Below are 15,922 nucleotides of genomic sequence, written 5' to 3'. Positions count from 1 at the left end.
AACAGAATTATCACAGGTGCCATTTCTTCTTTCCCTTTTTCATAGTTACCTCAATGCGGGGGGGGGGGGGGGGGGGGGAAAGAGCCCATTTAATGGGCTTAGTTTTCAGTGCCATTTATTTTAAAGGTATGCATTCTTTACAGTGTTCTGAGAGTTGTGTCACGCCAATGAAGATCACCACTATATCACAACTGAACCCTTTTTGCATACATAGCTATATGTGCTTTCTGTATGTAAGTTTTACACAACATGGTAATTGTTCATACAAAGGAAAAGTCGTGCTACTTAGTGCTTGATGAAAAGCAGGACAGTTGAAGTTGTCTGAATTCCAACACAGCAGTTTTTATCCCAGTTTTTGTCAAACAAAAATCTGTGTTAAGGTTTTGGCAATCTGACTCGCATTTTTTCTGAAATCACAGACTTTAATGGAAACAAAGTTGACACACAAAACAACGTATGAAAACAGCTAAACTGGATTGTAAGTGACAGGAGCAAGCTTTGGTAGAAGTGGATTATTTAGAATAACCATCACAATGCTAACAACGAGTCACTCAGGATTTATGTCCCAATATTTTTTAGCAAAGGAAAAGTTATCTTTAACAACATTAGATTACAGATAAAGACAAAAATAGTGCTGATCATTTACTGTTCCACATAAAATGCATGACCCAAAGGCAGATCGTTTTCCTAAGTATCAAGTCAGTGTTGTAGCACGTTTTTATATTTTACTTTATCCTTAACAAATTCAGAGGCATTTTATTTGTATGGGTTAACTAACAACAGTTTTGCTGTGCAAGTGTTGCTTACTCATGACTTCCAAGATAATAGGTTTATTCAGAGCTATGTCAACAGCAGTGTCCTGTGTATGGCAGTGCACCAATTCTGAGCTGAGAGGAGGACTCCAACCCACTGAAAATGACTGCAAACAAAATGTCTTTACTATGAATCCTCTACAGTCTGTATTGAACTCATAAGAGAAATTACGATTGTACAAGATTGTACATTTTAATGTTAGTAAGATGTATGTGATAGAAAAATTGTGTCAGATGAGCACGGTTGATTCCCATCAATCTATACAGCTTATCTTTTATCAAATTTATCTCCATTGTGCTAAAGGTAAGAGTAGTTTAAGACTAATAAAACAAACTCTCTTCTCATTAAGACAAGACAATACATTTTACAAGACTTCAAATGTTGAATCTTAAGTTCTCTATTGAGTTACTTAATGTTTGCTTCCAAACCAAGGTACAGACTTCCTTAGTGCCAACATTACTGTAACCCTCCTCATTTGATACCAAGCTCAGTAATTTGGGAGCGTATTTCCCCCCTCTCTTCCATGTATTGTTTGTGCTTCCTACTTAGATCAAGTGGTCATATGCTAACAGCCGCTATAAAAGTAGCAGTTCGAGTACCTTCTCCCATCCAAGAAAGCTGTAATATAGGATGGTTAATTGAAAAAACATTGAGAATGAAGTGCAAGGCCATTTGCAGTAAGCAGTTCCAAATGGAACCATATGCAAAATGGCAGTCTAAAAAGAAGTACTGGAACTACAACTCTTACCCGGCCTGATATGTTTTCTGAAAGGGGAAATCACCAATTATAGTCTTCAGCATGAAAAACATACTTTAGAAACTATCAGTAGAAGAGTTTGCCAATTTAAAAGGTATTGTTGATTGCACAAAGAACGAAACAATGGTCTTTCCATTCTTTGCATATTTGTTCCCCTCATGAGTCCATTACCTTTCACAAAGAAAATTTTAACTATCAAACTTGTCCATAAATTTTGCCGCTGATTGTGAAACCATCCAGTTAGCATATACACTATCATTTGCATATCTTGAAAACACAGAGTTAGTGCCATCGAATCTTGTGAGTGGAACGGGGCTCTCCTCAGGCCAGTTCGGGTATGACATGCCTAAAAATGAAAACAGATAATTTTTTCTGCACTGAAGAACCATAACTTCATGTGCAGACAGTAAGGCCCTTGGCAAAACTCCCTTCAATATTTTAAGCCTGGGTTTTGTCCCAAATCAATTGATATAAATGATGTTTCAAAATCCCTGAAGCACAAATTCAGTTGTAGGCAAAAACTATGAAAAAATAAAGTGCTCTCTTAAAAAAAAGTGTGTGTGTGTGCGTGTGTGTGTGTGTGTGTATGTATACGCATGCACGTGTGCACACCTGCATAATAAAAGCTAATAATTTTTCTTCTGATGAGCCTCTAGATTTCCATAACTTTCTCTTTCAATGATCACGTAGCAATATACTGCTTTGCAAGAGGAAGTTCTTGCTATAGAGGAAGTGCTCCAAGCATTAATAAACCTATTTGGGACAGGATCCAAAGTCCATTCTAATGACTGAGAGTATTTCCATTTACTTAAACAGGTGCCTTTCCTTGGCTTTAATGAGTTTTTGGGGACACTCTCATACCCTCATCAAGGATCCCCTGCTTAATTCTAGGAAATCTCAGCAGCACAACTGAGTCAAGTCCAACAAAGTCCTGAGCACTCTTGTCCTGATATTTTGATTGAGTCTCAGCTTCTCGGTTTTAGGCACGAGTGATCACCAAATTGGAAACAGAATGCTTAGCACCATGTTGATCCAGCTGTACAAGCAGAGACCTATAGCAGGGTCAATATTTCCAAAGAACAGAATTCTGATTTTGTTGATTATTTAAACATTCAGCTTCTGCCCTCAGCCTTCATGGCAAATTTTCAGATACTTCATTCTTTTGAGAATCTGGCCACTAACTGCCCCAAAGTGAACCTGAGTTGGGGGAACCTATTAAAGAGAATTTTAGGTAGGAAGTTATAGCCAGGGTGCAGATCAAAAACAGACCCAAAGCTATGTTTTAATGACAACTTTTTAACTTAAAAGATCCAGCTTTTCAAAAGTTATACTGCTTGAAGAAAAAAAAAATCTATAATGTTAGTAAATATCTAAAACCAAGTAGAATATTTAATCAGGAGACAAAATGTAGGAGTTTTGGCAAGAACCATTTTTACTGTCCATCTCACCATCACAATATGAAAGCATATGTTCTTCTTAAAAACACTTGCTACATCATTCAATCAGGATTTAGTACTGACATTTTCATAACAAGTCAAAGGACGTGAAAATAGTTGAGTGCATTTTCAAAACGCCCATTGTTAATTCAGTTTTCTAAAGACTTTATGTGTTCATTTAGTCTGTATATAATACTTATATACAGTATTTGTACCTTTTGTATATAATACTCTGATCTCGTTCTATGACACATTAAATAGACATTTCAGCTTATGAATCCATATTGCATTAACAAGCAACTGAACTTTAGGAATTTATCTTGATAAACTAAAAATATTGCAAATGGGTCCTACCATTGAACTGCGGCACAAATGGTATTAAAAAAAACAGTCTACTGCTTAGAGGTGCAGAATCTAACGTATGTTAAATGTTCCTAGCCCCCACCCCCCAATGGGACAGCTGAATTAGATATTCATTAGCATTTTATATTTCCCCTGAGAATACTTCCCTGATTTTTTCTTGTTATATATCTAGATGATATCTAGTAATTTTACTTATTTTCACATCCTTTTAAAAATGTTTATTTTAAACACAGCTGCAAAATGACTAAAGGATGATCCTGATGCAAACTTTGACACTTATCAAAAGAAAAAAAAACAAACAAAAAACCCAAAAGAAGCTTCCAAGCAAATTCTGATTGGCTTCATTCAGACAAGGAATACTCTAATGGGGTTACAGAGTCTGAGAACAGTGCAGAAGAAAAATCATTTTTTTTTGTGTTGCTAGAATCTAGTAAATGCATGTGAAATTCTACCATAGAGTTTGTTTTCAATCCATGTGGAAGGGAGGGTTCGAGGGAGGGGAGCATTATTACAGTCCACGAGTGGTGTCTCCTCTTCTGAGAGCCCATCATCATAAAGTAAAGAATCGGAAGGTGTGGAAGCCGCAAGATCTAAGTAATCCTAAGAAATAAAGACAAAAAGGCTGGGTTAAAGTAAGTGGCAGTATTACTGGTCGGATATAAATGCTAAATAAGCATCTGGTTTCTAGATACTCCACTGCATTTGTCTTTTGATAGTACCTGCAGCATCCAATTACCCTCTCCTTTTCTGCAAGCATGGCATCTTTGAAAGGATCTTATTTACCTAAACACTAGACATGCTACATACATATTAATACTTCCCTTAACTCTGCACAGCAATAAGCTAGTCAAATTAGAGAGTTGTGCTAACCGATTTGTTTGACCCTCAGTTCCTCTTATGCCTGACATATATGTACGCCTGAAGAAAGTGGTATTTAGATCTTATCATTGTATACCATCTATTATATAATTGTGTATGAAATTAGAGCTGTCTAAGTGTTTTCAAATAAAGCCTTTGCTGTTGTTCTAAATCCAACTATTTGTGTCAGCCATAAAAATTTACAAGTTTTCATCTATACTGCTGAATGACTTTGATAAAAAGGAAAACGTATCTTCAACTATTCTGAATTTTACTTTTCCCTTTCAAAATGTTTTTTCATTTGGAAGTTTACTTGAAAAGGTAAAGTTACCCAAATTTATTTGTGAACCGAAAAATATTTTTTAGTCCAGAAGCTCAAGAAGAAATGACTAATCTATAAAGCTCTGTTCAGGCTTGGCTATGGTTTTAATTACGATGATTACTTCAGAAACATTGCCACCCTCTGTATTACAAGTCTGTCGCTGGATATGCAGATCATTTCCATACTGAATCACAGCAGCTGTAAAGTAGTACTTAACAGGTTAGAGTGATATAATTTAGTATACAGCCTAGACCTCTGAGTTTTGCCGTTATCAATTTAGAATTTATCTTCACATTCACATTTTGAATACAATTATTCCCATTTGTTTGCTAATCTGTTTTGCACCCAAACTAAATGCCATCACATTCTCAAATCTTACAATGGCCAATGTATTTACCTGATATTTACCATTTGTAACAAAAAGAAATCTAGAAATAGTAGATTTTTTCTAATATTACCTGTGTATGTGCAAGTAACGCACAAACATTGTATGCATTTTATACATATATGTAACTTGGGCTCATTTTTAGACCTCAGCACATATTCATTTGTGCATGCTCCTCTCATGGGCCCAGAAAGGGAATTCTCAAGCTGAAGCTCTATTCAGTCAGAGATTTAGTGACACAGCTAGGTGTCAATTTTGGGGAAAAAAAAGACACAATTTGTATATGTACGTGTGTGGTATGCACATGGGATTAGGGCTTATGCACTGGCATGTGTGATGGGCAACTAAAACCAAGACGATATCGCTGAGCAAGCTGGAAGAACAAGCCATAGCTGAGACTCCGTAGAAGTACCATGAGTGATATGGTGCCTGGAAATTCCAAGGTAAATCTCTACAGAATTCTAATAGCTTTAAAGTAGCTCAGATTGGTGGAATCACACAGCTCTCATTTCTCTGTTGCTATCATCATATCATTAAATCACATTCAAAGAACTATTGCATTCTTCCAGGCTTTTCACTCATGAGCATTGCAATTTAGGAGTAACTTTTCACAGCAGTTTATTTCTTTGTGATTAAGGAAGCCAGTCAGATTAAGGATAATTCATCTCATGAATTTAGAGCTGAAATCACCAAAGCCACTATATGAGATAGAGCTGCTTTGAAAAAGCGGAATGCATTTGGAAGAAACTAGGTATTTACATGGTTTAAAACCTGATGAAAATTAAATTACTTATTAAAAAAAACCAACAGATCCTTATTTCTGTATATTCAAATTCATATGATCAGAAAACTTTCAAAATCTCAAGCTTGCACACACTTACCCTACTCTTTACCATCATTTTCTCTAATTCTTTGCTGATCTCAGCAAATGTTGGTCTTTTATCTGGCTCTTGCTTCCAACAGCGCAACATCAGGTTGTACCTGTGACACCCCGCCATGTGTTGGGGAAAAAAATAAATAATAAGAAGAAAATCAATATTTGCATGTGTCTACTCAAGTAATTTGCAGTACAGAAGTTCAATTGTAGCACGAAGGCCACTCACAAGTATATAAATCTTTTCTGCATTTCTGTTTTTTTGTTCAACATTCCCTTGAATCAAGAACTGATATTCACAAGAACGGGCATTTATTTTTATAGGATTCTTTATGAGTTTAAATGACGAAGCACTTGGCTCTCCTTGAAAGACCAGGGCCTTTGGTTTTTTCATAACTTTCATTTTCTCAAAGGACTATCTTGCGTGTAGGCAGCGTGCCAGATTTCTAATTGATTGTGTTTGCGTATGACTTTGAAGAAGTTTGTGTATCACTAGGGTTGTCTATCTCAATGTGATTAATATTCTGCCTTTAATTTAATAATTTTTCCACAGTCACCTTGCCTTCTCTAGTGCACAGCATGGAAACAAAAGGAAAAAGAATTCATGTTTTATAGGCAAGTGACTATCTGACATTTCTAAATTCTGGTTGTGTGACTCTCCAACCTAATTCCCTGTTCATGTTATTTTTCTGGCTCACATATATTCAAGACTAAGTGACCTAGTCACAGAAGTGTTCCTAACTGGGGAAAAATTGGCCCCAAGAGCTACAGCAAGCTCTTGAAGAACATCAGATTTTTTGCCATTATCCATTTGACTGGATAACGTGGAGTATGCAGTTTAAGAGAAAATGGTCCTTAAAGCTGGCTTTCAAAAACTGTCAGATAAATGTCTACGCAAAACAGAAAAAACAATCAGAAAATCATGATGTGGCTTGAACCTCAGACATCATTAGCTTGCCTAACCTAAAAAGTATCAGCATTATAACATATGTTGGAGGAATAAGGTCTTGTTCCCTGTTGAGATGAAACAAACAAACAATTACAGAAACCTGTAAGTTTTTTTTCCCTCTCTGTATATGGTATACAAAAATGATAATTACATTATTTATGCTGCATTTTCTTAGCCCAGATGTGACCAAAGTATACTTCATATTGAAAATAAGTCAAGAGAGACTTCATAGTTAATCCAGCCTGGTAACTTTAATAAATTAGCCATAAACAGATGTGCAGGCTGAACATAAAATCAAGCCTCATCCTCAAACCATAGAGATGAGCTATTTCCCATCAAAGGTGTTTTAATAAATAAGCCAATAAAACATAAACGGTCTTGAAATAGCAGAGAAATTTCAATGGCTTATCAAGTCAAGAGTATTCACGTCTTATAGGGTACAGATTTCAGAGGTCAAGGTATCTCTTCTCCTGTGTAATGCCAGGACAATTACACAATTAACAACAGCTGCAGCAGATGGAACATCTATCTCACTTGCAGAAAAGTGTGCAACCATTTTGTTGCATGTTTCAGCTTCCAGTATGTTTCAGGAAACTATCCTCTCACCCCACCCCCAAAAGTTTTGAATACTCAGTCTATGTTTTCAGTTTTTGCTTTGTGCGCTATTCAATACATCTTACAAGCATTTTTGCTGTAGCTGCAAGCATTTAGCAGGTCATTCTCCTATAGTTTCATATTTGCTACTTTCATTACATTCTTTTTAGTACTACATCTTTTGACTACGTTTCCAAGCTACAACTGCAAGCTGTGTGGAAGAACATCACATGGCATTTATTTAAATTTTTTTTCCCCCCTTCATAGAGGTGTTTCACGAATCTGATCGAAATAAGAATGGCTTACATTTCTTCACTGCAGTTTTCTGGTCTCTCCATTCTATAGCCTGTTTTTAGGAGGTTGAAGAGTCTTTCAGGAGCAATACCTGGGTAGGGATTACCTCCCAAAGTTACAATCTCCCATAGCAGAACTCCAAACGACCACCTGAAAGAGAGGAAAATAAGCTTTCATTTAGAGTAGTAGGATTCAAGAGCATAGTGTGACCTTCATCCAACAAATCTCTGTCTAGCATTTTAAGAGTCCAACCAAATTCAACACACTCCAGAGGTAGTGGGGCTCTACAGAGGCATACAGGCCCGTCCCTGTTCCCAAATACTACAAAAGAAAAAACAGCCTGGGGGGAAAAGGTAATGCAAAGCCTCTCACCCATTTGGTAAAAAGATTAGAAACCAAGACAGGAGCGATGAGGAACGCCCTTCTTTGATCCATTTACAAAGGCCAACCGTATCCTGAGGAGGCCCATCTTCCCCGAGAGCGCAAAGGAAGAGTCCTTCACGTGCTGATGCAGCCCAAAGGCTGCTTCCCATCCTGAACATTGCTCCGGGAGCTCTGGGAGCTCCTCTTCCACTGACTGCACAGGCAGACTGACCTCCTAAATTAGCCCTTATAGTCCACTTCAAAGTGAATTGTCTAAATTTACAGAGGGTGGCTCAGTTTCCTAGGGCCAGGTTTACTGTCTTAACTAAGGGGTTGTGTTTCTTTATATGCATGAGGGGTTTATTTCAGTCACAAGCAACATCTTTGATTTCAGCCAATCTATTTGGCATGCTCAGTGATTCAGGACTTAATTTACTTCTTAGCTATGACAGAAGAAGAAGAAATAATATATTTTGGAAATATCAAATGCCTAAAAATAGTTTAAAGTTTAACACAGGACAGAAATCAGAAGAAACTGTTTTTTGAAATAAATAGAAAAAAAATACGATTCTTTTAACCTGTGCTACTGAAGAGCTCAAAAGAAAAAAAGACATTGGTCAGTAGGTCAGAAATGTTTAGATAGATGAAATGCATCAATTTTGGAAGGGCAAGACAGGAGAAGGGAGGTAAGACTTCTTTTCCTTAGTGGAAGCCTTATTCCAGACAGAGAAAAGCTACAAATTATTCTAAATCTGCTTGACTGATAGAACTTCCCAAAATTTCGATGTTCAGAATGAAGGAAACCAGCTAACACTGAATTTTACTCAAAGATGCTCAAAGGGATGCATCTGGAAATAAAATAATATATAATTTATGAGAGATGTCAGCTTTTGTACTCTCATGGTTGGGTAATTTCCGTGAAAACTCCACTTTTAAGAAGGCTTTTGGAAGTGTTATATACCTAATGCCAAACTGACAAGAAGTCTTAATTCCCTTTGAAATATCCCATCTCAAAATTTTAGCAAAAAAAAACCCCACTCAGCTCTTTCTGATTACATCCCACTGGTATTTCTCACATTTTAAAGACGAAAAATGGTAACCCCAAATGCAGAGCAATATAATCTGCAAAATGGCTGCGCGGAGAAATCGAACTGTCAGTCTCACCAGTCTTAAATAGTATGTAGCAGCTTTTCTCCCTGATGCCATTCATTGTATTCATTTTTAATTAATTTGCACATTCTTGAAAGCTAAGAAATATTTATAACATTTCAATATACTTTATTAATATTCCTCCTCATGCTCTTTATTAAGCCAGTTATGCTTTACCATCAGCTTATTATTCTGTCCATGATTAAGTCAAACAAACTTTGTTGTGCTGCAGGTTTTATTTTTAAAATCCACCTCATTTGTTTAAGAGGAATTTTTTCAGAATGTAGAAGGAGGCATCAGATGACTAATTTCTTAACTAATTCCACTTGTTTAATTAAATGGGCATATTAGAATAGAATGCTACAGAATGCTAAAATGTTTTCAGATCATTACACAAGTTAAGTACAGCGGGAGGAGAAAGGGGAGATGAAAAAAAATCCCACTGTGCTATGTTTATTGATGAATAAATATGCAATCAGAAAAAGCCAGAAAAGAAAAAAGAACCCATGAACAGGAAGAAGGTAGGTTAGCTTTCCACTGATGTCATCAACCTCTGAAGCAAAAAGGAATTTGTAAGTGCTGGCAAGTGGTACTGCTATTAAGCACTGCTAACCACTAACTATACAGAAAGGCTTTAAAAGGAAGAAACTGGAAAACAGAAACACACAGAAAAACAGCATTCTGGAATGGTCATTGAGTACGTTATTGTATGTTCGCCGAAAAGCTAATTGTGTCACCACACAACAATGAAGTATATTTCCTAAAATATTTTCAGTGAGTGCAACTGTCTAAAATAACAATCAGTGCTGCAAAATGATTTTTTTGGTTTGCACACTGTTGGAAAGGCAGTTGAGAACCCAGTGCTGGAGAGGATTTCCTTCACAGCTCTGTACGTACGTCTCTGTACTGTTCCGCAGAGACTCTGCTAAACAAGGAGCTGCCTGGGAACAGATTACTGACATGTGTAATGACAAGAAAAATGAAGGTGACCTCTCCAGCAAGTCCCAGGCACCATGGCAGATAGTTAGATCTCTTACGCAAACGCACAGTGCAGCGCTGTTAAGAATACCTGCTGTATGTCCCAGGCAGCTGGTACATCAGCATAGCCATACACTTACACACTGATCTAGATCTGGGCAGCAGTAAAGATGCCCAGCACCAGTAAGCTGCCCAGCGCTCTGAGCTAGCTTGCTGGACACCAGCTGGGCAGTCTCTGCGCTGTGTTGCATCACACATGCGAGAGGTGCTCCAGAGCTCAACAGGAGCCCAGCAGGAACACAAGCAAGGAGGCACAGCAGTGGAGCCAGATCCAGATCTAAAACAGAATCGGCAACCAAAGAAGAGGCAATTATATGGCAACATCATCTGCTCTGGCCCAAAATCACAGTGACACATGCTCTGTAGAAAATGAAGAAATTGAAATTATGCTTTTTTTTTCTTTCTTTCCTTTTTTTTCTTTTTCTTTCTTTCTTTCTTTTTTCTTTTTTTTTTCTTTTCAAGAGGTTTAAAAATTCTCTGGGAAAAGTCACTGTAGAGAAACAGGTTAGCACAACAGACCCTCTGAGGAAGGATGCAAAAGAGACACAGCAAAACCTGTAGACAAGACCTACGTAAAAGTGGTATTTTCCTAGGAGTAACATCTTTTTTTCTTATTGCATATGAAACAAAGTAAATGGGAATACCCCACAAAATGAAATTCTCAAGTATTTTGAAATCAAGCAAAATATTTTATTTCACTAAAATATTCCGACTTGCAGAGAAAAGAGGACAAAGTGAACAAAAAATAACTTGAAGGGTAAAAAGCAAAAGGCTCCTATTTGCACTTACTGCAACAGGACATTATCAAAGTGTTGTCCTCCAAAGAAGAATGTCATTGAGATTTGTACGTGTTACACCATTTCAGTTTAACAAAAACATTACTTTAGTCAGATCCTCTTTCAAGAGATACTTGGAGGCTGTCAAAATGGTATCTTGGGGAAAATCAGGCACAAGTAGCTGCTTTTTCAACCCCTTAGAGGTTTTTCTCCTAAATAAATAGCACTTCGTTTCTGCCTGGTCATCACCATTACTCATCTCAGAGAGAAAGGAGCAGCAGTACCTGATCCTGAGTTGAGCCCAACACTGATGCAGCGTTCAGTAAATGTCGCCTTGGGCAGCTCTGTGCATTAAGCCCTCTCCCACTGTGGGGTAACTGCGTGAGAGCTCTGTGGCCTGACTGAGATACAGGGAGGCCATGCAAGAAGCCAGTGCGTGCTCCGCAGAGCTCTTAAATGCATCCAAACACTCCTCTACCTGCTCCGTGTATCAGGTAACGAAACCAGCTTAGCTGTGGTGGCTTTGCCACATCTTCAAGAACTCAGTTTCCCTAATCACGCAAACGAACTGGCATCCTGCCACTGGAACCAGAGTCTTTTCCCAAAGTCTGAGCTGGTTGTCATTAAAATTAATTGGAATTATGTCATCGATTTCAAGGGGAATGAGGCCAGACCTTAAATTCTTCCCTTGTTCCACTTCTGTGTCTGCCAACAATTATTGCAGACAAATGAAGAACAAGAACAGGGCAGTTTGGGTACAACCATTATTATTAGCAAAGGTTAATGATTTGTGTCTATATCTTCAAAGGCAATTAGCTCACACTTACAGATCCAACTCTCATTGGTTTCAAATGGAATTATGTACCTAAACACCTCTGTCAATCTTTCTCTTAGATTCAATTTAGTAGCAAAAATTCCATGCATCCCATCACTGCCAATGAGTGATTCCATCCAGACTGTGTTATGTTTCCATGTAAGCGTAACCACTTTTGCCTCCATTTACATTACTGTACTTCCTCCCTCATCTCCTTAAACAAATACATAAACTATAAGGAATACACGAATTTGCACTTACACATCACTTTGTGTTGTATAGATATGATCAAATAGGGATTCTATGGCCATCCATTTGACTGGTATCCGACCCTAGGAGATAACAAACAGCAACATAATTACTAGTAAGAAAATTAAGTTTCCCTGTGGAAAACCAATATATTTATCTTCAAAACTATGACAGAGTCTCTGTTCTAACATACCTCTCATATTTTCCAATGAACTGAAAGACTTAACATTGCATAAAATAAACAATTAACGGAACAATTCTAACAACTTTCTAATCACTGAACTTCACTCATTCATTTCATTTCACACACTTAAGTTATCTAATTATGAACAGTAAGGGCTTTTTTCCAGGTGGTCACCAGTTAAACGCAGGTAAACTCAGTTCCCCTCTTCCCAAAGAGCTTCATCCAGAGAGCTATATTCTTCAAACATGAACGCCTTTCTTCTAACAGGATACCCTTCTCTTGCTTGGGGAAACATGCAAGATGACGGAGAACAATGATTAAAGAGGAAAAGCCATCTCATTCATATGAAAGATAATGCATAAATTGAAACACCTTTGGTTTCTGAAGGCAGCTGTATCAAGACAAGTACGTTCAGTCACTAGGTAGTTAACTGAGTCTACAAGTTGCTGCTTTCCACTGTCAGGAATTAACTGATAAAATCTCAGAAACTTGTCCTGGATATTCACGGTAATTTTGGCTGTGCAAAATATCCAAGACAGTTTATAACATTTACAGTACTACTGGCATTCATATTTCACAGATTGTCCTTGTTCTCATGAAATTCACATATATGCAACAACTGTTTTAGTAGGAGTTGAAACATCCTCTTTTGTTCCTCTCAATTCTTTCTCTCTTATCCCTGCTTCCCTATGCAAGTAGACAGATGCTTATTATGCTCAGAAAACTACTACGATGATGAGGATCTCAGAAGAAAAGAGAATAGTCATTCAATACATCCTTCCTCCTTCTCCCCTCCTAATAAAATGTAAGGGCTTTCCATCCTCCTCCTCTTCCACTTTTAATCTGCCTTCATGCAAGGCAAAACTTTAAAACAGCCAAGATCCAGCCAAATATCACCAAATTCCTCTTCTTTGCCAAGTCAGCACAGAATTTTTCAACAAAGCTTTTTTAAAATCTTCTATTTATATCAATCTCGTTGTTAACTTATCAAGAACATTGTTAGGTAAATACATTGTTCTTAAAATACAGAGTAACTTGTACAGACACCTAACACTCAGTGTAAAACACATGCATCAAAAGCTAACTGAATATGGCAAAACTCCTCTTCCATATGATCACATCTCTTAGAGGGTTTTTTCCCAGCAACTTATTTTGACTTACAAAACATTCAAACAAACAACATTACTGGCCTGAAAAACAGAGAAAGCTAAACTTCAAATTCACAGTATTTATGGGAAATCGTTGCATAAATTGATAAATTTCTCTCATGCAAAAATTTCTGTCATCAATTCTTCCATGTTAAGTCATAGAAGGAGCTCAATCAGCAAAACTAATCTTATAAACAGGCAACACAAAGCAGCACTAATGAACCTCACGTTCTGGCCTTAGATTGACATGTAAAAGTTCCACCGGTACCAACGACAAGTGTATGCACGCATGCAGAAAACAGGATTTGAATTGCTGCATTTGACAGTATTTTTTTTACAAGAATAAATAAATTAAACATTTTAACTCATCTTTTTAGTCTCAAAGTTATTCCCTCGAGTGTTATTTTTCCAGGAAGCAGTGATACAACTCAACAACAACAAAAATAGTCCCCCTTCTCCCCCTGTGCGACAGAAGAGTCTTTTCCATCAAATTTCCTTCACACAGTCCTACAGATGAAACATTACCATATGCCGAACTTTGCCGTGAGCACTGTGAGCAGAAAAAACTGTATCTAGACAGCTGATCATAATTTACGGTGACAGGCAAAATATAATTGCTTTAGATAATCTCTGGCAGATAACACTAGTACACTCTCTTCTTTCCCTTTGTATGGCAGTAGAGATGAGCCTGTAATCTACTATTTTGAGTAAGACTTGGTATTTTCCATACATTTGGAAGTGTTTGTCAGAGAACACTGCTTCAAAGCAGAGTCAGCTACAGCAGGTTGCTCAGGGCTGCGTCCAGTCAGGTTTCAAGAATCTCCAAGGATGGAGACTCCACAACCTCTCTGGGCAACCTGTGCCAGTGTCTGACCACTCTCTCAATATATAAAAAAAGCTTTTTCTCATGTTTAGATGAAATTACTTGCATTTCAGTTTGTGCCTTTTCCTTTTGTCCTGTCACCGCACACCACTGAGAAGAGTCTGGCTCAGTCTTCTGCCCCCAGCCCCAACCAGGCATTTACACACATTGACAAGATCCTCCCCGACCCTCTCCAGGCTGCACAGTCCCAGCCTCTCCTCATGTGTCAGATGCTGCAAGCCCTTGAGCATCTTGGTGGCCCTTCTATAACTTTTATTAACTCAATTTTAATGTATTAATAAATTAACTTTTAACATATTAAAAAATCAATCAAGTTTGCTGATGAGTGAGAAAGTTAAAATATACCGGCATATTTACAATTGAGCAGAATTAAGAGAGGAAGGAGGTAACGTTTATTTCTTTTCAATAGGCAGTTATTTATGGTTAATAACAATTAGCTATTATCTTTTCTTCTGTGCTTAAGTTCTACAATATAAATTGATTCTCTCAATTAGGAAATAATTCTCAGTACTGTTTTTAATATGCACTGTACCTTGCTCCTCTTGACATATGAATCTTCTTCATATACATCACGGGATAAGCCAAAATCGGAAATCTTCATTTTGCGTCCCTCTGCCACCAGTACATTTCTAGCTGCTAAATCACGATGGACAAGCTTTTGAAAGAAACCAACAATGGTGCTTATTTGCCTGTGGAGGAACTGATTGCTGATACGTACATGTATCACAAGGGCAAGCTTCGATTACTGTTACACAGCTCTACCTTCATTTCTGCCAGGTACTGCATTCCTCGTGATATCTGCCATGCAAACGATATCAGGTCTCCCATTGTTAAGGCTCTCTCATCAGGGTTATCCAAATAACTTGAATTTCTGTTGCCATCACCACCCACATAGCTCGGTCCTACTTTTCGACTTTCCCTGAGAAAACTGCGCAAGGAACCATATTTAGCGTATTCCACAATTAAATACAGAGGACCTGAAATAAACAAACAGATAGATTTATAAACAAATATATAGCCAGTTCCTACTTTTTTTTTCCCCAAAAAGTCTTTTCTAATCAGCACAGATTTTTAACAGTCAGAGGCTCCAGACACCTGTCCTTCAAGTATAATGCACTGAATCAGCCATAGAATAATTGTAGTCTACATCCTCCATGCAAAGTGAGCGAGTTCCAGCCTAAATTAAAACAAAACTCAGATTGTAACCTATTCCCTCACCTAGATAGAGATTATATATATACATATATATATATATATATAAAGCCTAATTAAAATGATCAGATCTGTAAAACAGCTTAACTTAGAGAAACTTAAACAAATAAACAAACAAAACCCCCCAAGCCCCCAAATCAAAATTTGTTTCTGGAGTGTGTGTCACCGAGCTCGCAAATCATCTGCTAATTCCAGTCTTTCATTTAAGGTGTATTTTCAAGGCACTTAAAAACATTCTGACATTTCAGTCCATTAGTAAGCTTCTCCTCCCCATTATCTGCATGAATAATATCCACTCAGCACTTAATGCTGAACCCATTTGTCTGCTATATCAAAGCCCTCCCACCCCATACATTAATGAATTAAATTCATATTTATTAAAAGCCTATGACTCAGAAACAGTTCACTTCCCTAGTGATGGAAAAATATATGGTACTGAAAAGAAAAACCCAAACCCCCTA

The 15,922-nt window shown here is 37.4% G+C and overlaps 1 protein-coding gene across 1 annotated transcript in view; it reads right to left on the bottom strand.

The window, feature by feature from the left end:
- Positions 1-465: 465 nt before the first annotated feature.
- RET (ret proto-oncogene) overlaps positions 466-15,922 on the bottom strand; it is a 43,050-nt gene continuing 27,593 nt past the window's right edge. The window contains exons 14-20 of the mRNA XM_062580460.1: positions 15,012-15,226; positions 14,782-14,904; positions 12,047-12,117; positions 7,658-7,795; positions 5,816-5,915; positions 3,822-3,969; positions 466-1,916 (exon numbers count right to left, since the gene is read on the bottom strand). Coding sequence (XP_062436444.1) covers positions 1,759-1,916; positions 3,822-3,969; positions 5,816-5,915; positions 7,658-7,795; positions 12,047-12,117; positions 14,782-14,904; positions 15,012-15,226 — 953 coding nt within the window. The 3' untranslated portion in view covers positions 466-1,758. The remainder of the gene's footprint in view (positions 1,917-3,821; positions 3,970-5,815; positions 5,916-7,657; positions 7,796-12,046; positions 12,118-14,781; positions 14,905-15,011; positions 15,227-15,922) is intronic.

Source organism: Rhea pennata, chromosome 7 (genome assembly GCF_028389875.1).
Source record: "Rhea pennata isolate bPtePen1 chromosome 7, bPtePen1.pri, whole genome shotgun sequence".
Classification (NCBI taxonomy): domain Eukaryota; kingdom Metazoa; phylum Chordata; class Aves; order Rheiformes; family Rheidae; genus Rhea; species Rhea pennata.
Note: the sequence above shows the minus strand (reverse complement) of the source record. Positions and strands in the feature narration are given on the sequence as shown.